This window comes from Poecilia latipinna, unplaced genomic scaffold, assembly GCF_001443285.1.
Source record: "Poecilia latipinna isolate Pla-1442-1.1 unplaced genomic scaffold, P_latipinna-1.0 Scaffold1500, whole genome shotgun sequence".
NCBI classification, from domain to species: domain Eukaryota; kingdom Metazoa; phylum Chordata; class Actinopteri; order Cyprinodontiformes; family Poeciliidae; genus Poecilia; species Poecilia latipinna.
Window position 1 is genome coordinate 134,855 of NW_015114116.1, and position 23,405 is coordinate 158,259.

General features: G+C 39.2%; 1 protein-coding gene and 1 long non-coding RNA gene across 4 annotated transcripts; one reads left to right on the forward strand and one right to left on the reverse strand.

Annotated features, from left to right (window-relative positions):
* Positions 1–281: 281 nt before the first annotated feature.
* On the reverse strand, positions 282–21,679 carry ppp1r13l (protein phosphatase 1, regulatory subunit 13 like). Of its 3 annotated transcripts, none has more exons than XM_015057926.1 (13): positions 21,418–21,679; positions 12,205–12,264; positions 11,969–12,090; positions 10,934–11,528; positions 10,073–10,165; positions 9,870–9,958; positions 8,429–8,786; positions 7,556–8,019; positions 5,463–5,591; positions 3,357–3,490; positions 3,110–3,276; positions 1,661–1,854; positions 282–894 (listed from the first exon to the last, which is right to left on the reverse strand). In XM_015057926.1, exons 2-13 carry the CDS (start codon positions 12,236–12,238, stop codon positions 859–861), a joined length of 2,415 nt encoding a protein of 804 aa, XP_014913412.1. In that variant the 5' UTR covers positions 12,239–12,264; positions 21,418–21,679; the 3' UTR covers positions 282–858. The 3 variants fall into 3 exon arrangements, with proteins under 3 accessions (XP_014913412.1, XP_014913413.1, XP_014913411.1); XM_015057927.1 differs by having other exon boundaries at positions 21,354–21,679; XM_015057925.1 differs by lacking the exon at positions 21,418–21,679 and having other exon boundaries at positions 12,205–12,301.
* On the forward strand, positions 19,026–21,188 carry LOC106963169 (uncharacterized). The gene is made up of 2 exons (XR_001428135.1): positions 19,026–19,647; positions 20,449–21,188. It is a non-coding gene; the product is annotated as an uncharacterized LOC106963169 (long non-coding RNA).
* Positions 21,680–23,405: the final 1,726 nt, after the last annotated feature.

A 23,405-nucleotide genomic window follows, 5' to 3' on the forward strand; every position in this document is an offset into this window, starting at 1 on the left:
GACAACAGATCTTATATTTTACTCTTTAAACATTTAGTTATGTTATTCCACTTTGAGTAAAATTTCACAGGCTAAACAGCGTGAAGAAAAAAAAAAAAAAAACATTACACCCAACACACACATGCATTCCCTCGTGCATCAGAAAGCTTTTCATTTTACTCATAGTAAACTCATTCCCTTCCCAACATGATTCATATAAAAAGGCAACATAAAAACAACCAAAAGAACATTGTGCAATCACTTAAGCAAATACTAATCAGTTCTAATAATACTATGTAAAGTCACATCTCATTCATTCAGTGTTAACCTCATGAATGTGGTCATAAAAATTCACAAAGTAGCTCTAATATTTTACTGACTAACGCTAAAACTGCTGAAAATGACATATACAGCTGAGTAATGTGAAAACTTCAAATTTCAACATCAGACTCCCTTCTTTGACTTGGTGATGCATCTTGGGTGTAAACTGGAACCGCGTCTAAACCGACTGATTGTGGGTTTCTTGACGCCTACGCTGACCTAACCGATGAGTGGACTGAACACCAACAGCCTCGGTTTGATCTGTAACCAGGACGTGAGTCAGAGAAAGCTGACTACAGCAGATCGGCGGGGAGGATGACAGCTCTGTAACCTTTGTAAAGTTTGACAGAGTGGTCACCTTCAATGCAGAGATGAAACATTTTCTCCAGCGGGCATGCATGAATAACAGTGTATCCTCTTCGAATATTTTCCGTGTGTCCTTCGAGAACATCAGAAGAAGTTCCATGTCTTGCAGAAATGCAGTTTTCTCACATTTGATTAAAATAACATTGTGGCTTGGTGCAGCAGATTCACCACCTTGGATGTCCAGAAGATCCTTTAACAGAGAGATTTTGGACGAACCTTTGGGAAAAGCTGCCAGAGAAAAGGGAAAACCTTTGTTTTACATCTGCATTAAAATCAAAACAACGATTACAGTTCAAGATTTCACCAAATCAATCAGCTACCTCATATATTATCAAGATCAATTTTGTAACATTTTCATAAGATTTTGATTTATTGTTGTCATAAATTCCAATTAATGATGTCTAAAACACTCCTAAAACTTTCTTTCTCAGGCTTATGTTTGTTCAACAAAAGTGTATCAATATATGTGAAAATATGCATAAATGCTGTTACTGTGTGTGTTTTACTAATACAAATCAGACTTTTTTTTTACGCGATTGTTGTCCTAAAGAAGTATATTACAAATGTTTTTCAAGAGCAGTATTTGTGTTTGTGGGGTTAAGACTGTGGTGCCATACACAAACCCTAGCCCCCCAAAAAATGTTCTTTTTGTCACTTTGATCATTATCACAATAATATCACAAAATAATGTGATAAAACTTTACGTTCATGTCACTCACCCCTTATTAATACGACATTTTTCTTGAGCTGTCTGTTGGTTTTTGCTTACAGAAAAGCAACATGAATGTCTTCAAATATGCTCTGCTCTCATACTTAATGCTCTTTCATCCATCTCTAGATTAATCACGTAAATAAATTTACCATTTCATAAAGCTATGAAATGGTAAATTTCCAGAAATTGTCTTGTTCAATAGTTCATGTGTGGGGAAAAAAACTTTTCATAATAAAATAATAAAATAAGGAGAACATTTTTTTAAAATGTTTTTCAACTTACCCCAAAAAGGTTGTTTGGGACGAAGCCCTCCTTGCCACAGAGCGAGGCCCACCACCAGTCGGAGCCGTCCGTTTTCTGCAGGATGGTGACCATGTCTCCCTCCTTGAAGCTCAGCTCATCAGGTGCCTGAGCCTGGTAGCTCCACAGAGCGTACAGCACGCCGTTGTTGTCCACCCCCATGGATTCCTCCTTAGCTAGCATGACAAAGCAAAAAGGAGACGTAAAAATACAACCATGACAAAAATAAAAGGTTGTAAAGGTATTAAGATGTTTTTCTCTTCATTATTAGTTTAGATATGACCTATTAAGCTTTCTCGAACAGGTTAGGATAGGTCAATGGGCTAAACAAAACATGTTTGTTCCATTTGTTTTGCACAAAAATAATTTTTGGATTATGAGATTATATTCTGCTCCGTTCTGCCCATTTTGAGCTTTCAGATTGAGACATTTTAGGGCCTCTGTCACTTTAAATCCAAATAAGCTGCTATTGGCCACAACCCCTGACTCAATGTTTACACTTGTACCTGAAAATGGCTATAAATAGATGCACAAACATGCAACCATACATCTTTGAAAAGCAGAAATGGAGCCTCCTACACAACCAACAAGAGATGCGTTTCCATTAATCATTCCTGAAAATAAATTGGCTTAACTGAAAGTAAGTAATTGCTTACTCTCAAGTAAGTAAGTATTTGAAAGCAAGTAATTTAATTGCACTTACAATTAAGACACTTTCAATTAAGAATATACTTAATTGAAAACAAGTACTTCCTTTCAATTTACCCAATTTATTTTCATTCTTTGTCAACTTTATTTAGTATGGTAAAATAAAGTTTATTTTTACTTTACTTAATATAAACACTGCTAAGAATGTAACAAGCGGTTTCCAGATGGTATTTCACCAAAACAACATTTGTCTTTTCCAGCAGCCATTGTACAGAGCACTAAAAGCATTTGACCAAATGTGCTTAAGCTCGGCTTGCGTTGCTAGGTAACAGGCAGAACTCCACTGGGGTTGCTAGGAAACTGGCCACCTGAGCTCAGAGGAACAACGTTTTCTGAGGACCACAAATCCATTGAAAGAAGGCGAAGGAGTTTGTTTTTCATAGATTATGTGTTCCAATATATTACTGTCACTTCATAGTGATGTTGTTGTCTTAAAGAGAAATTTGACAGTTTATCTGCAAAAAAAGTTAATTTGGGGGCTTGTATGGCTTCTCTGGTTTCACTTCCCAATTATGCACTACTTTGTGTTGGTGCCTCGCATAAAATTCCAGTAAAACTTGTTGAAGTTCGTCCGTACAATGTGGCAAGGAAGTTTCATTGCTGTGCCATAGCGCCATTAGATTGGAAATATGACCTTAAATGTGTTTAATGTTGACATTTCAGAGTTTAGACATGGCCTTTGAGCTGTTATAAAGGGTGTATGTGTGGGAGCATTTGTCTCACCTCTTAGATAGCTCTCGCACTCCTCAAACCCAAAAAGGTAAGGATCACACTTCTGGGAGGCGGTGGCTCCGTCTCTGTGAGTGAAGGCCATGACGGCAGCTCCGTTCCTCACCAAATACTCGCACATTTCACGGTCGTTACAAGAGGCAGCGCAATGTAGCGGAGTCCTGCGAGTCGAAGACATACCAGCAACGTTCAGATGTGCAGATATCATGAGAAACAAAGAGGGGAGGAGGAAAGTATTTACCAGCCATGGCTGTCTGGTGCGCTGACATTGGCTCCAATGCGGACCAGGAAGTCGGTCACTTCGTGATGTCCGCCGCAGATGGCATTGTGCAAACCGGTGATGCCCTCATCATTCGGCTGGCTGGGGTCACTCATCTGCAGATGAGATTCAACATAACATTTCATTCACTTGCTGAACCCAACTTTATCTTCGCATGACTTTTTGCATTTAGAAGTTTTTTCCATTCAGTCAAATACTGTAAATTAATTTATAGTGGAAATAAGTTACATCAGTAAGCTTGTAATTAAGTTCATGGTTAGCTAATTGCTTGACTAAATTCATGCTAAAAACGGGTATGAGTTTGGGGGTTTGAAATTTGATCAGAGTGTAACATTTGTATTTCAAACGATTTTTGTCATAGTGTATTTTCAGAAACATGACCGAGTGAGCACTCTTGGCAGCAAACTGTCTTTGACGTATATTTCTCCGGTAACCATGTCAACAGGACTTTAAGCAGTTGGAAGAAAGTCAACGGCACGTGAACACTTCGTACCTTGGAAAAATGTCATTTATGTATTTGGAAGACACTTAGCAATGTGTTGCTGTTTTTCAGTAACAAAGACGTTTTGAGTGTAGCATTACAAAGAGTTTATTAGCAAGTAATCTATTTTTCTATTATATTTACGTTTTAAAAAAGTTTTGAGTGTATTAGCATTAACATGAGTGTATTAGCTCCCAATCTATTTTTTCTTTTTGTTGTATTTCAACAAAAATCTATAAACGACCTTCATTAAGAAATGCAAGCCTTGTGTGAAGACCTTTTGTTAATTTTTTGCTTGCTGTCTTGCCGTCACTAGCGCTGCAACTAAGATTATTGTAGTAATTATTGATTGTAATATCGATTGTCATGACGATTAATCGGATAAAAATGTCACATTCGGCTTTTTTTCGAGTTTTCATTTAGCCACTTAAATCTTTAATACAAATTTTAAAAGTACATGAAAAGATGCAAACCAATTTAGCAAAGTATGCATCTGTAGCTAAAAAATACTCGACCCTTGCTGTTTGTCAATACAGTGCAGGGCTGAAATGGTGACTTTTTTTAATTAACTGATGAATAATTAGACAGCAAAAAGTTTTTATAAATTAAAAATTATAAATTTTTTATATTAATATTTTTACAGAACTCTAACCAGGTGAAGCTACGCCACCTGAAGAGTTCTGGGGGTAGCATAATTTACAAAGAAAGACTTATCTGAAATATAAAAGGTTTTTTTTGTACAGTTTTGGCTTAGCTACTGTGTTGAATGTGTTCGTTCATCAAATGACCCCCTTTTTTGAGTCTCTCTTGCTAATTGCTAAATTAGTTGACAATTAATCCAATTATGTGTTTTAACCCTAGTGGTCATACTTTGAGAACAACACAATTCAAATGCTATAAGTTTCTTCGAGTCCCAAATCCATAGCCAAATTCTTCTTTACCTCATTTAGCACGACACCCTGTCACCTGAGTCTCAATCGAAAACGGTTGTTAACTGTTCGTGTCAGTTAACACGAACAGTGTTAACTGTGCTGACAACCAGTGCTGACAACCAGCATTGCATCTGGTTGTCAGATGCAATGCTGCCAAGCGATGCCACTGCAATCATAAAACGCTTTGTTTTATTGTTTACATGAGAAGCAGGTGTTTTCAGGTGCGCCTAATGATCTGCTGACATTTCTGAGTTGATTTGATTGTGGAGGAAAAAAAACTCAACAGCAATAATTTGGATTCAATGCAAATTATTTTGAATGTAGGCCAACACTGCAGAGTCAAGTGAGGGCTTGTGTCTGTGGAGATTGCATGCTCCATTTTTGCATGTGTGGTCTGGTTGTTTTCCTCCTACGACCTAAAAAAAATGCCTGTTAGGATAATTATGAATTCCAGACTGCAGTTATATGAAAGTGCAATCTTCATATAACTACCAGTTATTTTTCTGCTTGATTTAGCATCAGTGCAGTGCAAGGCTAATCTGCTGATTATTTTTTTGAAAAACTGATTAGTAATTGGACAGCAGAAGGTGCTTACAGAACTTGAACCAGGTGAAGCTAAAACTGTGCCCCTTGAAGAGTTTTGGGTAGAAATACCTCCTTCACGGCTCGCATCACTGTGTCCATTTCTCCCATCAACGCTCCATCCAGCAGCAGAACCAGTGGGCTAAGTTTAGCTCGCCTTCCAGATTTCTTGCGACCCGGCTTCCTCAGGATGGAGTTGTACTGAAAAGACAAACAAATTTACATTGAAACCACCATGAAAAAGTATTTACCTCTACATATTTCTTCCCTTTTTTGGTGTTCAGATTAAGGCATTTTAAACAATAAGTAAAATCCAAACGGTTTTGAAATTATAATTTTATTTATGAAGGGGAAAAGAGCTATCGTAAGATATTAAGAAACAATCTTAATGCTGTATGACAACATGAAGAAAGCCAAAAAACCATCATGGTTTGATCTAAATAAAATAAAGAACAGATGAGGAACAAAATAATTCACAGCAGTCTGGACAAAAGGTTACAAAGTCACTACTATGAATGAAGAAACTCTGCTACAATAGCTAACTTAGCTAATGGTGAGCACCGCTAACTAAAACTTTAGTTGTGCTAATTAAAGCACTAATCATAAACTTTAGTTCCACTAATGCTAAAACAGGGGTGCCCAAAGTCGTTCCTCGAGGGCCGACATCCTGCACATTTTAGTTCTCTCCCTGGTGGTAGTAACAATCCTTTCAGCATGTCAGTGTTCTCCGTAGGCCTCTAATGAGCCATCATTTGATCCAGGTGGGTTAAACCAGGGAGAGAACTAAAACATGCAGGATGCCGGCCCTCCAGGACCGACTTTGGACACCCCTGTGCTAAAAAGTTATAAACAACATGGTATTTAGCAGAAGCTAATGCTAAAGCGTTAAATTCAACCGTGTTAATAGCCTCCATGCCATAAACTGCTAAAACACAGAATAGCAGTACGCTTCAGGACCTTTCACTCATTGTTTCAGTTTTATAGTAATTGAGTAAATCTGTTGCTAATTGACATGTCAGATGGCATGTAAGACGTTAATAGCTTTTAAACTGTTTTAATCCAGCTTGTAGTTCTACAGCAATGCATTCTGGGTAAAGAATAAATGCCATTTGCTGCACTGCATCACAGATGGAGAACATGAGGAGACTCAAAACAATTCATGTGCATTTTTGCATTTGTTTAATTATCCCTGGTTATTTGCTCAAATGTTGTACTCTTCTCTCCACCTCATTTGTTTGTTGTACATTTGCCTTTTTGCTTGAAAAAATAAAGAGAATGTGAGGAAACGTAAATGGTGCATAAACAGCCTTCACCCACTTCAAAATAAGAGCATGAATATGAGAATCTACATGAAAAATTCTTAATCAAAACTTTAATCAAAATGTCAAACTATTCATCTGAAAGCTTACTACTGAAGAATTCATGTCAAAAAATTTATTTAAGGGAAGCTAATTGCACTAAATGTTTTCAAAGTTACCAAAAATGCTAAAGCGCTACATGAAAAATTAGCTCCACTTTTAGCAGAAGTGTGCCCACCACTGGCTAGAAGTTTCCAGCTTACCCAAATGACTTATAGGATATTGACCACTCATTCAGAAAGTCACAAAAGAACTAAACAATTTCTAAAATACTTCTATGGCATTTTTAGAAGATCTGCTCTCCATAACAGTCAAATGTAGTTTGATGGTCCAGGTGTCAAGGACTCTTGCTTTGCATGTCAGTGATCCGAAGCTCATTACTAAGACCAGCTTTACTCAAAAAGGCCCACAAACAAAATGGTTTGGTTTTGGAGTGGCCTAACCAAAGACTTAAATCCATATGAGACAATGTAGTGTCACATTACACAGTTCAGGCTCGAAAACTGCGCAAGATTGCTGAATTAAAACGACCGCACAAAGAGAGGGCTAGGATTTCCTTCATAGGTAGGAAAAGATTGATTGCCAGTTCTTTCAAAATCCCAAACAGCAGTTGTTGCAACGGGGAAAGCATAAACAGTTATTAGGTTTGGAGGACAATTACTTTTTCACATGAGGTTAGGTTTGTGTGGATAGCTTTTTTCCCTTTAGAAAACGGCTTTGTTTTCACTTCTGTCATCATTGTTTGATATATAAATGTGATTAATGAGCTGGAATTAAAGTGTGCCAAAACCAACACCAGATACTTACTTTTTCATCCTGTGGAATGACGGGAGGCGTCCGGGTTGTGGGTGGAAGATCAGGAGGCATGGCGGGTTCCTCCCCGTCAGAGGAGCTGTCGCTACCTTTCTCCGCCTTGTTGCGGTGATCTTTCCTATGAAATAGCTTGTGGATGATGGTTTTATACTGGTTTGGCTGGTATTGCGAGGCTTTCTTTGTGGACTTAGAAACATCCACAGAGCCGCGTCTCTTCAGCGCCCGGGGGATTTCAGCCCTGATGCGGAGCAGCTCCTCCCGATCTGGGATCTCAGGGTTCTGGACCTCTGGGGCCACCACCGGTTGCAGCCTGGTGGGGCTCAGGGGTCGGGGAGCTGGGGTCACAACCTGTTCGACCTCTCCACCAGCCCTCAGCACAGCGGCAGTCTCCAAAACTGGTGGAAGGTGGTGAATATCCAGCCGCTGTATCTCTGCATCTACGTCCTCTGCATGTAGAGCTGGAAACACAGAAACCACATTTGTAGCACAAAGACGAGGCAAATGCAAAATTCATTTAGTGCAGGAGGTCCTGAGTTCAAATCCTGGACAAGCCCCCAATTGGTTATGGCCTGGCACTAGAACCATAACAAATAAAGGGAAGAAATGCATGGAATAACTTAAAATTAGATATATTTAACAAAAATCATGGCTGGTTAGATAAGAGAGGGCAAGGAGAGGGGGGGGGTAAAAGGATAGAGTAACAAAAAGAGAGTCAGTGGTGCATCTTAAGCTGGATCTTAAGTTCTTCTGGAGACACTGGCCAGCTGCCTCCATTTTCAGTCAGCATCAACAAGGAGCTCTAAAACAGAAATATGAGGGAGACCCACAGGAAAGGCCTTGGCCTGAAACAACATAGAGGTGATTTACCGTCACTGTAAACAGCAGGTTGTCTCAGCTCAGGTGGTTGGAAGGCAGGGGGCTGAAAGAACTTCCTCTGAGCCGCTTCAGCCATGCGGTAATATGCTAAATCTCCTTGTCCTTCCATTGGCTGATTTTGGAGGGTCGACATTTGTCCATACTGGGGATTTTGAAGGCGCAGGATGACAGAGATTGGTATGAGCCTTCTTTGGCGGGGCACAGAATACATGGGAGGCATGTTGAGACGGGAGATGATTGGCTGAGAGCCATAAGGGGATTGTCCTGAGGACAAGGCATCTGGTGGAACAGCTATACGAGCGCCGCGGGGCAAAGAGCTGTAGGAACCCTGAGGAACTGAGCGAGGATCCTGAGAAGAAAATGAACAAAGAAGAACACTTGTTACGATGAAAGGTTTGAAAACTGCTACAGAAGCAAAAATAAGTTGGATCTTGGAATATTGTTAAATTACCACTAAGGATGTTTTCACCCCTGATCATCTGTTAGATTCGGTTCGTCTGCTGACCAAAATTGCTAAATTTGTTACATTTTCAGCTGCTGCAGTTCTCTTTCACACTGCACTGTATCATAAAATTTCGCAAATTGGAATTACCAAAATAAATTTGCTTAATGGAAACGCAGCAATTTCGAAAAAGTTTTTGCGCTAGGATTAGATGGTTTTTCGTATACATCAAATTAAGTTCATTTCATAAAACTGCAATGGAAATGTGGTCAACGTCCGGATGTTGCTACTGCCGTAAAAGACAAAGAAGATTACAGGAAGTGGTAGGAGGATGACGAAGCGGCATGTTTTTTAATGACTTATTGCGTGAACAAACTTATTCATCTGTGATTTTAATTGCATTTATTAGGTTATTAAAATGCAATTACAAAATTGTGTTGTTTTTTTGACATTAGCAGAATATTGACAAAGTTGTAAGCACATTTGTAATGGAAATGCAGTTTGTGTCAAATGATCCAGAATGAACCCTTTTAGGAACCTGTTCCCCTCCTCGCCTGTGGTGGTGCTGTATTCAGAACCACTGAAGGAAACAACACAAAAACCTCTGAAGAAGACACTGAGTGCAGCTTCCTTCTTCACAAAATGGAAACAAAGTTGGGAGTAGCATCAGATTTTAGTGGTTGTAAGATTTCTCTTCTGTCTTTGGCAAAAGACTACTAGTCATTTTTCCTGCCTTAGTTCTAGACTCGCATGTTTGCTTTGGTTGCATTTACCGTGCAATACCGTATAGTCCGTACATTGTTGCTTCAGTATTGTCCTGTCAGACCATCAGTTCCCATAACCACAAACACAAAAAACTCTCAAAGTGCACATGGGGATAGTGTAACCCTGCACAAAGTAAAAATCTCATCTCTCAAGTCTTAAAAAGGTTAAAGCCCTAGAAAACAAGTGTTCAACAAGTTTCAGAACATTTCAGTTATAACCTCGCACCTTTTTAGGGCTTATGGCTGGAGCAGGGTTATCCAGGTTGGATTCCCGCCAGTTGCTGTTCGGAGCAGATGATCGAAGCCATTCTGTCTCTGCAGCACAAAATCATCATGTTAAAGAGGACAGGGGCCAACCTGGCACAGAGGGAGACTGAAAAATCTGAGTAAAACGTTAAAAATCCAACAAAAGAGGGGAAAAAATCCTACTGTCATAGATGTGGTGAGGCTTCCTCTCGTAGGACACGTCCAGATCTGTTTCGTTCCACTTGCCTGGACTTTTTTGTCTTTTCACAGACTCTTCTGTGGAAACAGAAATGAAAGTCAATGAATGATGCAAGTCAATAACCTGATAGAATCTGCTGGGTTTCCTAGAAACTTTTTAACCTACAATAAGAAATTCATTGAAGATACTGCTGTCAAGATCCATTCATAGTTCCCACAAGTCTGAACTGGAAGTGATCTGCATCATCTTAGTTGGCAAACACAGCGCAAAACAATCCACTAAACAAACTGGCAGAGTAAGTACATGTGGTAACATAAACGTAGGCTACATCTCCATCTTTGCTTGCAGATAAAAGCTACATTAGCAAAGCTAATTTTACTAGTTTGGCAATAAGTATTACAGTAAATATCACTGATTTAAATCTTAGTATTACACAGAGGTGTACCGGGTGATAGTCGTAGTGCACTTATATTGTTTGTAAAATAGATGAGAAGGAGGTGAGAGCTAGTTATTAACTAGTGGCCTGTTTAATGTCGTCATAGCAACTGCCTACCAAGATGGCCGTCAATTACAAAGTTCCCGGAAGTGTGACATCACATGAGAGCTATGTATAGGAATACATGTTTGAAATGCTTTTCTGAAAAACCTACGATATAAGGGTTTCATATCAGTTGACACTAATATCAATAATTGTCAATATCAGTAGTTATTCATTAGTTGTTGTTTTTTTTGTTTTAAATACCTGAAATACAACCAAACTGAATTTAATTGAATTAAAAGGTGACATGGCAAAGAAATTCAAAGATCTAAACTGAAACATTTAAAAAGAGAATAAGCCTCCTTACCAGTTTGACTGACTGTGGTAAAATTTCGAGGAAGGGTGCTGGATACTTGAGAGTTTAAAGACAGAGGAGAGGGCGTCCTCAGGAACCCTGCGGAGGGGCCTCTGTCTGGCTGAGGGGACCTGCGGCTCATCTGGTTGCTGTCGTATGGAGTCAGCAGGTTTTGGGACATCTGATGTGGAGCCGGGCGGGTTGACGGGTCCAAAGAACCGGCTGTCCAGCTTGAGGGTTGGCTTCTTTCCCTGTGACTAATCAGGCCTTGTGGACTCCTTTCAAAATAAGACGGGGAGTCGGGCCGGGGCGAGCGGGGCGCCTGCTTGGGGCTCTGCGGCGTAAACACGTAGCCGTCCGACCCGGTCCGCTGGTGCGTGTTGTGCACCACCCGGTGCATCTTGGGAGAGGAGTGGGGGCTGTTGGAGAGGACAGGGGGTGACGGAGCGTTCCTGCCGATGGAAGTGGTGTTATAAGTGGAGTTTGGAGAGAGCGGTTTGGAGCTGGAGCCGGAGCTGCCATTGGTGCTGCTCGACGAATATATGGAGCTGGGGAGGCTGGAAGGTCCAGACGAAAGATGTGCGTCTCTGGAGACGGAAGAACTGGTCTAAAGAAAAGGAAAGGGTAGATTTGACTAGGCCCGTTTCTCTGGACGATAAACTGTCCCAGACATTATTGTGCGGCTAGACGATAATATTGTTATTTTGAGATCATTTATATTAATAATGGCATAATTAAAGTTTGTCCTCTCAAAGACCACTTAGGCCTGTCGCAATAAGCAATAAATCAATTTATTTTCACGCTGTGAAATTTCTATTGATCACTACAAGATTTAAAAAAAACATTTCTTTCAAACTGGGTTGCAAGGTTAGGGATCATTTGTAAAGTAATTTTCTTTTGTTTACTGCAAACCAGTTCAGCTGGAAATATGAAGAGTAGCCAGAGGCAAACAATCACCTGTGATGGAAAATGTTCAGTACAACGTGTACAAGCAGAACTGCAGAACGTTCTGTTTTCCTGGGTTTTGCTGACGGCAGGTGAGCGTACCTTACTGTCAGACGACGTGTTCTGGTCGTTGGAGGAGGCCTCCTGCAGCATGGAGCTGAATTCCTTAGATAACTCATCTGCGACTGCAAGCGATGCGTTCAGGTCGCTGTCGATGGCCTGGACTGAATGTGACCCAGAGGAATAAACAGGCAATTAGAGCAGGTGTCGCCGGGGTGTTTACAAACACTGAGTTTAAGGGTGAAAAATGTGAGGTTAAAGGGTCTGTGGGAACTTACACAGAAAGTTCCCGTAACTAGTCTGTGAGCTCATGGCTGTGAGGCAGCAGGGCGCGCCTTCTGCAAAACAAAACATCAACATTTAGCCACATAATAAGGAATAATAAGGTAATTTCCTACACAAACGACAATTTGCACCTCTGATCTGCGAGTTTCCTTCTGTTACATTTACGTTGGTGGCACTGAATCTTCTAATTACACGGTTCAGCCCTTCCTTTTCTTCTCCGCCTTACACTCCCAAATCTGTCACCTACTTCAACTTCACTAAAATAACTAAACGCCTCATAGTTTGAACAGTGAAAAACAAGACACAACAACACGGAGGCAGCTGGTTTCACTGGTATGTTTGTCAAGCTGACTCATAGTTTAGTCAGCGGCACAGGTGTCCTGACTGAACCTCATGCACGATTGGTCCGTGTCATTAACAGTTTCAAACAGGTGCATCGTGCAGCTCATCATACGCATGACAAATAAATGGCTGCAGACGACGCAATCTGAAGCATGCATGTGAGTTTGTCTAGACTGGGAGGAAGAAAACCTGTCGATGCGTAAATGATCCGTGTGAAAAATAAAATAAAATAAGAAGAGTGTTTATGTTGGATGAAGGAAGCACCTAGAGAGGATCGATCTAGAGTCAATACAACGTCAGTTACTACAGCTGGAAACTAGAGGTCAGGCTGAACTCTGATCTGAACCTTCATTGCCACATAAAGACGGTTACAAAGTTGGGCTTCTATCACCTGGAGAACATTTACAGGGTTAGAGGACTAATATATCAGCAGGATCTATAGAAACTCATCCATGTGTTCATCTTTAGTCACACTGAATACTGCAACAGGTCTGCCTAAAGAAATCAGAACGCTGCTGCTGGAGTTCTGACTAAAACCAGGAAGTCAGAGAACATCACCCAGTTCTAAAGTCCCTACACTGGCTCCCTGTAGCTCAGAGAACAGACTTTAAAATACCGTAGTTCATAAATCACTGAACGGCTTAAAGATCTGCTGGTGTTGCCATAGCAACCTTCCAGACCCCTCAGGTCTTCTGGTTCCACAACCAGAACCAAACATGGAGAAGCAGAATTCAGCTTCTATGCACCACAAATCTGGAACAAACTTCCAAAAAACTGCAAAACAGCCGGAACACTAAGTTCCTTTAAATCTAGACGAAAAATCCACCTGTTTAGAGTTGCTTTGATTAAAAGTCAATTAAACATTAATCAGCATTTTGATGTGCAACAATGGAGCTTGACAGTTGTTGACTGTGACTTTGTATTTTTTGTTTTTGTGAAGATGTTTTCTTGCTGAAATGTCCTATACAAATAAATCTGATTAATAAAAATCAGCTTTGTATCTTGCTGAAAAGCTACTCGTGAACTATTTTTGTCTTATTTAAAGTGTGCTAATATAATTGCAGCAGAAACCAGACCAAAAATACTTGGTAAGATTTTTTTTTTCTTCTTTTTGCAGTGTAAGCATCAGAATAGTAAAGAATATTTAAGGATCCATGGTATTGTTTTTAGTGCCAGACTGGATCATGGGAGTATTTCAGGAGCTGCATATCTAGAGGGATTGTCATGCACATACACACCTTCAGATTTAAAAAAAAAAAAAAAAAGTCTTGTCGATGTAAGAGAACAGGCAATGGTAGATTAAATAACCCAACTGGGATATAAGCAGAACTCTCCCTCTTTCTGCTGCAAACAGAAAACTGGGGCGACAGTTAACGGTTGGGTGGGAAAATAACTCAATGTCAAATTTATAGCACTTTAAAACGGGTATAAAACTGCACCAAAGTGCTGTACAAGAACGACAACACAAATGACAAAACAATATAAAACAATACATCAATTAAATGCCAAAGAGTAAAAATGAGTTTTAAGAAGTGATTTAAAATGATCCAGGCTGAGGGCATCTGAAAAGGTAAGTTATTCCAAAAAACAGGAGCAGCAACAGAAAAAGCTTGATCTCCTTTCCTCTTAAGTCGAGTTCGAGGAACTGTAAGTAATAACTGATTATTAGATCTTAAAGTTCTGGACACAGACCGGAGATTTAAAAGGTCCCGAAGATAAGGGGGGGCTGACCCACTTAAAACTTTAAAAGTTAACAAAAGAATCTTAAAATCTATTCGATAAAAGACAGGCAGCCAGTGTAAAGATGCCAGAGTTGGCCTTATATGGTCACGCTTCCTGGTTCCTGTAAGAAGCCGTGCTGCTGCGTTCTGGATCATTTGAAGTCGCTGAATCTGTGATTTATCCATCCCTCTACATAAAGAGTTGCAGTAATCCAGTCGAGTTATGAAGGCATGGATAAGTCCTTCAAAGTCCTTAAAGCAGAAGTAAGATTTAACTTTTGCTAAAAGCCGAAGGTGGTAGAAACTCGATTTAACGACAGAACTAACTTGTTTATTTAACTTTAAAGAGCTGTCAAATATGAAACCAAGATTCCTAGCAGAGGTCTGACAAGACCGAGCCAAGGAACCAAGAATATTATCTGGATTTGTAGTCTGAAGTTTCTGAGTTTTGCTTTCATTGAGGTGAAGAAAGTTTTTTTCCATCAATAATTTAACTTCAGCTAAACTGTGAACTTAAAGTTGGGTCAGAATCTAAACAACATGAAGGTTTGGGTATAAATGGTTCAGATCGGTAGTGGTTGGTTTTTGTGGCACATTTTCAGCCCCTTAGTCCCAACAGACCACACTGCAAAAACACAACAGCCAAGTATTTCTGGTTTAATTTATACTGCAAATGTTTTAGTTTTGTCTTATTTCAAGTCTTACACATAACTTTTCAGCAAGACATAGGAGCTTGTTTAAGTCAATAATACTGATTAATTTTTAATAAGTACTGGTTCCACTGGTAGATTATTTAATCTGAAACGTGTTCTAAATGAAATTATCTGCAAATAGAAGTGATATTAGTACTATTTACTTAAAACAAACTCCTGTCATATTGAAAACATTTATATTTATATTTATGAGTTTTGTCTCATTTAATGTGTACTAAGAAACTAGACAAACAAAATACTTGCAGTGCATTGTTTCAATGCCACCGCCTCCCTGAGCACCAACTGAAGGCTATTTCCACAGAAACAACGCACCACGTCTCAAAGCTCAGATGGTTTAAAAACGGCTTCTTGAACATGAACAGCTATAATCCAACAGACTGATAAATTAACTGTGAGGCGTCAAAATGGACAAACATTTCTGCCGTCTTGGAATACCAACAAAGTTTTGCACACATTTGTAATGAAACGCAGCTAATTGTGGGTCTGGTTCCCTTATAGCAGAGGTTCCCAAACGGTGGGGCGGAAGGCGTCTGGATGAAAAACAAAACAAAACATGAACACTGTATGCGCTGGGTTTTTAGAATGGCCAACTCTCTGTTATTCCTATGTCAATTTGATACAGTAGAGGCTTCCACACTAACCATATTTGTGTCCTCTGTCACTTTTATCAGCAGTTAAAACAGTTTAGTCCGTTGTTAACATGTTGTAACCTGTTTTTCCGAGCCGCCTTTAAACGCAACATAAACGCTACGACGCTCGCGCTGGGTTTCCACCTGTGAAGGAGACCTGCCTCTGCTGGGCGGAGCTACGTAGGTTTGTGTTAGAATCACGGCAGCAAACCAGCAAAACGCAAAGAACTTTTCACAGTTTTTCCCTCCAACGACTGAGTTGAGTAAAGCTGTTGGATGCAGGTAATGTTAGCTAAAAGATGACTAGCTAATATCAATACTGAAACTTAAGCTTAACAAGTACCTTGTAGGCTACCGATGCTGGTGTCTATTTTCAGCTACGTACATTCATTTTGCCCCCAAAAAAGTCTATGTCTGTGTCTGGTGAAGTTTTGGTTAAAACATGTTTGTTTTTCATTCACTGGGTAGAAAATCCAGAAATTTTACTCGAGTAAGAGAAGAAATACTTCATAATAAAATTACTCAAAGTACAGCGTAGTAAAAGTACTCCTACAAGCACATTTGTACAAAAATGTCACTGAGTAAATGTAACTACGTAGTTATTGCCCAACTCTGCCCGTACCTGCAGTTTAAACTAAAAATACCAAAGTAAACACCACCAACTTGTCTGTTAGTAACAAAGGGATGTTTCCAGCAACTATTCTGTAAAAACTCGTAAAGGTTAACAGGATTAAAAAAAGAATCAGAGAGAAAGCGGACAAAACAAACTTGAAACAGGAGCGGAGAGAATGTCACACCCTGCTGAATGTTTCCGCGCTGCGTTGGAGTGGGAAGGAGTCCGGGCTCCGCCGGGCCTGTTCGCATTCCTGGACGCTCCTCCCTGTGAGGCGCTTGCCTAAAACACGGCCTCCAACTGTTATCTCTCTCAGAAGCAGCTCATGCAGAAAGCCTCTCTGGCGAACAAAGGTCAACCTTCATCTACTCAACCTTTCGCCGGCCTGACAAACTCTCTGTTTGCACTTCTGGCCAGTCGGGTACCAACTACTTACATTGACTTTAGTACGTTTTTTGGAAACAAAATTACTTTTAAGAGTATTTTTACTTTTACTTGAGTAAAATTTCTGGATTTTCTACTCACTGAATGAAAAACAAACGTGTTTTAACCTAAAATCCACCAGACTCGGACACTCACCTGCAGTTTCTGTTAAAGTTTCTGAAGTTTTTCATTGAAAGAAACTGATCTGGAAACATTTTCTTTTGTCTGATTTTATTATTTTTTGTTACTAGTATGAATTTCTGTAATTTTAGTCCTTAAAATACCAAAACTCCACTTTATATTTTAATGTTACAAATAATGTAATTTTTAAATATTAAATGATTGATAATTTGATCAGTTACTCAGTCGACTTTTTACCAAATACTTTTTTACCCCTACATGAGTAATTTCTTGGACAGATACTTTTTACTTTTATTTGGGTAAAAATATGTTAAAGTAGTGTTACTCTTACTTAAGTACAACTTTTTGGTTTTCTGCCCAGCGCTTCTACTGACACACAAACAGGTTGCACTAAAACACAAAGTTTGTATTTATTTCTTTTAAACTTTTTGTCGTTTGTAAGTCCAACTCCAAAGAAAGAGTCTCTGTGTTGTTGCCATGTTGTTATTCATATTTTGGGGTTACAGTGACCTGGCATCCTTCCTCTTAGCAACTTTTGTGTCTGATTTTTCCTCTCTGTCCCTGCAGCAACATGAATTATTACGTCTGAATAAACCCAGATAAAAACAGCATCCCACTTTTTAATATTCAGTAAAGTGAGGCAGAGGAAAGCATGCTTAAGAAGCGGGTTAGCTGGACGAAGTCCTGCTTTAGTTTCCTCCAAAAGCTTTTGTGGAAAACCTCATAAATCAGCCTCTGTCCTGTTTCTTCCCAGTAATTAAATTGCAATGTCCCTTAACTCGTAAACGAGCGGGGAAGCCACCATGAAAAACCACGAGACGAAAGATAAACCAGCTCCGACTGGGAAAACCTTGGAACCTTTGTTTGAAAATAAATGCAAACTGCAGAGCAAATAAGAAGCTAAAAGTTGGCCTGGTGTGTCTGAAGACTTTACACGTAGTTCGTCCTTATTCCCATTCTGCAAACGTTCATGAATTCACTTTCTGCTGAACCCTTCAGTGTCCTGTTTCCCGATTGTCTGCTCCTCCTTTATATCCTTCCTCCTGACCTTTTCTAGCTTTGTCAACGCTGGTTTAAGGAGGGAGGATTAAAGGAAAATCTGACCCAGCCATTGTGATTTACTCGTTTTGTGTGTTTAATTGTTCTGTCTGTAAACCTAAACCTGCAACGGATCACAGAATTAACCCAAACATCACTGCCAGCTTAGATTTTAAGTCACGGGTGTCCAAACTTTTTGTTTCATTGGCCAAAATAGTCAAATCAAAACAAGTCATGGGCCAAAAAAACAAAGAAAAACTAAAATCAAGCAAATAAATTACCAAGATTTTGTTGAGTTTAATTTATTGTAGATCTAAAACTTGAAAGGGATTTTTTATGACAGTGTATTCGGACCATTGGAAATAAAAATAGTAATAAAATAAGTAGTAAATTTCTACCAAAAACTTCAGAAATTTAGTAATTAGTTTAATTTTTTTTCTGGAAAAAAACGTTGAAATTTTCTGAGTTTCAAAAGTAAAAAAAGTTCAGCATCAGAACATGTCATGTTGACACAACCTGAGGGTTGCCTTGAAATTAGACCTGCTGCCAGAACATTTCAATAGCGCGTCACATTAATACCAAAAACCACTGTTTTTTTTTTTTACACGACTAAAAAACACAAAAAAAATTTATTAAATAAATGAAAATCTGAAAACGGTGATGTTGAACTCCAAGCAGCTCCTTTCACTTTTAGGGCGAGTCTGCATCATTGGTCTTTGTAAAACAGCGTTTTATTTGTCCATTTGTTTGTTGTTTTTTCCCGTTGTCGTTCGTACTGCTAATTAAAGCGGACTGCAATCGGACCAAAAGCACCCCGCATGCGCAGAAGAAGAAGAACGTTGACGTCACCCAGCAGCGCTCTGTTTACGGAAGTAATAATGGACGCCGCTGTCATGGATCGATTTAAAGTTATTCAGCGATGGGAGCCTTAAGACGAAGGAAGCTAATAAAACAAAAACCACAACTGACAGCATGGCCGTTCAGACTTCAGACACTGAGGAAACAATCAGGTATTTAATATCCGATCTAGTACAGAAATGGTACAAATCAGATTTTTTTGTTGTTGAAAAGACTGGAATTGTCCACTGGTATGGCAGGGTTATTGTAGGTATACACATATAAAAAGTGAAGAGTAAGTCCCCCTAAAAAAACTCAGAATTTTTTAAATTAATCTCAGATTATTATTATTTTTTTTTAACAAGGGCATTTCTGAGTTTGAAAAGGCAAACATTTGATGGGAAAAAAATTGTTTGAAGCATAGACTTTTCCCAATTTCAGCTTATGAAATGTCTATGTTGTCTCTAGAAAAGATTTTTAACATAAATTTACTCCTTTTTTCATTTAGAAAAATAAATCTACAATAGTTCTAATACACCGTCATAGAACTGGGCCGTTCAGACTGCTGTGATTGGGCTGCATTTGCCTGTTTGGACGTATCCCTAGCCTCTGCCTCAAACAGGGTCTCTTCCTCTATTCCTTTATTTACTTCCATCCATCTTACCATCATCTTTTCAGTTCCTGCTGGAGAAAAGCAAGCCAAGTCCTGCCACCACCTGATTTTCCAGTCGGCAGTTCAGAGTAATTTCATTACAAGTAACCACAAACATTTAATTTTCATCTGCTCTAACCAGACTGCTTTCCAATTTGTTCTGCCACAAGCCTGCATGGCTTGTGGCAAACTTTAAGCATTACTTCTGATGAGTTTGTTCTTTCCACTCTTCTACAAAGATTTGTGGACTGGACATAAAAAGAGGTTGACTGGTGGACGGGTTCTTCCAGCTGAGCAGTCGGGCTCTGCCGCTCCTCCTAAGTTTCTGTGAGTCCACCTTGAAATTTATTTACTTCGTTAAACTTAATTTGGTTACAAATTAACACACTTTTAAGTTGGAGCTCTATCCTTTTTGCAGTGTTTCTGTGTGCAGTTTAGTAATATAAAGCACATTAATAAGCCCAGTTCTTTGTGTTGCCACCCAGTTACCTAAAAAGATACAATAGTTTATCATTATTTTCATCATTATCACAATATTATCACAGAATATGGTGATAAAATTCTTAGTCCATATCGCCCGCCATTATTCTGTAAGTATTTGTGTTGGGATGTCAAATAAAAACCAAATGAAATGCACTGCAGTTTGTAGTTTCTTTTATGTAATGATTTAAAATGTGTATTTCAAAAGGCAAAGGTTAAATGTGTAACCACTATTTGGACGTATTGCGTTATTGTTGCATAAAGTTTCAGGAATCTGCATCACAGTGACCAGACGATGATTAATTCAAGGCCATTTCTCAAATCAACATGTGGTGCCAAGGTAAATATTCCTATTGTGCAAAAGCATCTCAGATAAAATTAGCTCATGACAAAGAAAATGGCAACATATCAGCTGTTGTTTTTAGGATTAATCCTTGTTTTATACCAACAGAATCTCACAAAGAAACTCCTCCCATAAATTCCTTTTATGCCACTTATACCTCGACCTACTTAGTCATAGAAACTCTCACACTCCCGCATATTTATAATGGCAACTCTCATTTTATAATATTTAAAATGGGTATGGTCTGATCCTCTCAAGCTGTGGATAAAAAACAATCTGCACACACAAGAAAACATTCCCTGCAGCCTCCTTGTTGGCTTCTGACCCTCTTCTGACCCGTCGCCCTGAACTGTACGCTGCTTCCCCACTTCACCTCCCAGCATGTGACCCAGGAATCTCTCGGTTCTCCACAACATCATGAGCAATCTGCAGTGTGTCATGCACAAGCTGTGCCCATGTAATTCCAAGAAAATCCCAATATCTGTGTGTGTGTGTGTGTGTGTGTGTGTGTGTGCGTGTGTGTGTGTGTGTGTGTGTGTGTGTGTGTGTGTGTGTGTGTGTGTGTGTGTGTCAGCGTGCAGGTTTGAACATGCATGCAGTTAATGACAGAGGCTGTGATCACTGGTGTTCTGGTGTTATTTGTTTAGCAGCAGGTTGCAGCAAGCGCTCCACAATGCAGCCCAGCTGGTTCTTGACAGTAAAGCGATTTAAGGTGAAGAAGTTAGAAACGTTCCCGTTTAAATCCTGCTCAGACAGGAATGTTTGGGGAGTTTAATGCAAATGACATGTACGGCTTAAAAAAGAAAGCTTACAAACAAGGCGAGTTTAATTAGTGGTGAAAGAAAATCAGTAAACTAAAACCACAATTAGGATAATTCTATAATTTGGGTAATAAAATAGAAGTAATAATAAAAAAAACTGAATATTTACCCCCAAATCTAGCAAGTAGTTTAGCTAAAACAGATATTCTCTGAGTTTCTCTCCGTTTTAACGAGGAGATGAAAAGTTTCTGTGGTTTCAGTCTGAAATATTTCTGGCTTTGTTGGAAAAAAAAACGATTTTCATGAAGGAACAAGCTCCTCCTTAGGAGCGAGACCCGCAACAAGGAGCGAAAAAAAAAACCCCACGAAGTAAAAGATTAGAAACTCAACTTAGCTGGAAAGTAGCTGCATAAACAAACCCGATCGCGTAAAGACAGACAAGTTTTTACCACAGTTTTCACGCAGATGCGGAAGATTTTCGTGCGCTCCGTGGGGAAGTGAAGGCGTTCCTACCTCAAGATCTTTAAAAAAATCTTTTCCTCTCCTTTGTTCCAGTCAGAAAGGAAATCTGAGCTCCGTCCACTGCCTCCTGTCTTCCTGAAATCGGGTCGCTCAGCCTCTGATTGCTTCTTGCTGCTGCGGCTCCAGACATGCAGTCAGAGCTGCGCAGTCTGGAGTTACTTTGGCGCAAAGTCCAACCCCCTTGGCTGGGCTGCCTGCTGCTTCTGCGCCTCGGTAACCGGAGCCAGGTGTTCCTTCAGCAGGTGAGGCTGGCCGGGTTTTTTCTATGAAGAAGGCGGAGCGCACATTCCGCGAAACAAAAACCTGTGATTATCATGTTTACCACTTTGAAACGGTTTATTAGGGACATAGATAAGGAAAAAATAAAACAAAACAAAAAATGTCGGAAAAGAAACTCAGGAATTTTGAAATTAAACTCTGAAATTTTCTAGTAAAATTTCTAGTAAAAACTAAGGAAATTTTAAGCTCAAAAAGTAACATTCTGGACTTTTCAGGCTTAGAAATTTAATTGTTTTTATTTACTAGAAGAAAAAAAAAACCTTTGAGATGAATCTTTGAAATTTTCCAGAAAAAAAATTCTGAGTTTGAAAAATCAAAAAAAATTCTAGAAATTTTATAATACTTTTTTTAGATTAATCAGAATTTTTCTAGAAAAACTTGGAAAAAAGTAAAATAAAAAAAGTCTAGAAAAAATTTACAAATTTTGAGATTAATCTCAGAAATTTTCTAAAAAAAGCATAGAAATTTCTGAGTTTGAAAAGTCAAAAAAATCTAGAAAATGTTCAACTTTAAGAACACAGAAAATGTCCAAGATTTCTAGATAGTTTCTGAAATTAATCTCCAAATCCCTGAGTTTTTCTAGAAAGTGTTCTACTTTTCAAGCTCAGAAATGTTCTTGTTTTGTTTAGAAATGTTCACATTCATCTAAAAATTTCTTACTTTTCAAACTCAGAAAGTTTTTTCCAGAAAATGTCTGATATTTATTGGCAGAATTTTACCGGCTTGAAATTGGGCCTCTGTTGCTTTAAAATCTCCTGCTCTTTCTGAAGCTCCATGTTGTGATGACATCACAACATGGAACCGTGTTGTGATGGAACCACAACATGGTTCCATCACAACATCGTTCCTCTACTTACCCTTTCACAACATTTGACCAGTGTTTCACTGAGAAGTAGATCCAATAATGAGCTCCGGTGATGCGCCAGGTGTTTGCTAATTGCTGCTGGCTAGTCTGAAGGAACTGAGTGGGGGAGGAGCTGCACCTCAGAGGCGGGACTAGGTCCACTCAGATGTTTTACATAGCTGAATGGTTGCCATGAAGATTAAAGGGTTTCTCAAGTATGGATGAAAGAATCAAGGCAACACTCCAGCTTCATTATTGATGAGTGAATAACATTATAACATGATTTAAATAAATAAATAAATTTTACATAATACCTCCCCACTGTCTTTAATAGAAAACATTAATTGCTTTGAAAAGTTAAATAAAGACACTTGCTTTGGTTTTTTAATCTATTTGTAATGTGGTATTTCAGTTTGAAGCACTGGGTGATAAGAATAGCAGTAAAGTGCATCACGTCTTCCTGAACTGTTGCTGCCCTTAAAGGGAGAGACTAAATTGAGAAGAGGTGTATCTCTATATGACTGAGAAAGTGAATAAACAGGAAGGCTGTTTTCTCTGACTCATTTGTTCTTTGGTGGAGCTGTTCCTGATCAGGCTTAGTCAGGGACAAAGGGTGACACTTAATGCTGCATTCACGGGCAAAAGTGAAGGTCCAACCAAAGACTGTTGGCTAGTTAGCTGGGAGCTAGCAAACCTAAGAACAAAACAACAGGGGCTCTGTTTTCAACATGTAACATTGTTTAATGTGCTGTCCTTGATTAAATACATTTGAATTTAATTGAACTGAATTGAAGCCAATGGCAACAGTGATTGTCTATGTATGGAGAGAATAAGAGAAAATAGAGAGCGTCTTAAA

Bases quoted from the DNA above. Each gene is read 5' to 3' on its own strand.
- ppp1r13l (XM_015057925.1), bottom strand. From the start codon at position 12,286: ATGTTGATGTTTTGTTTTGCAGAAGGCGCGCCCTGCTGCCTCACAGCC. The intron at 8,787-9,869 runs GTGCGAGGTTAT...TTTTCTTCTCAG, and splicing joins CAGCCATAAGCCCTAAAAAG to GATCCTCGCTCAGTTCCTCA. The intron at 5,592-7,555 runs GTAAGTATCTGG...TTGTCTTTTCAG, and splicing joins TCATTCCACAGGATGAAAAA to TACAACTCCATCCTGAGGAA.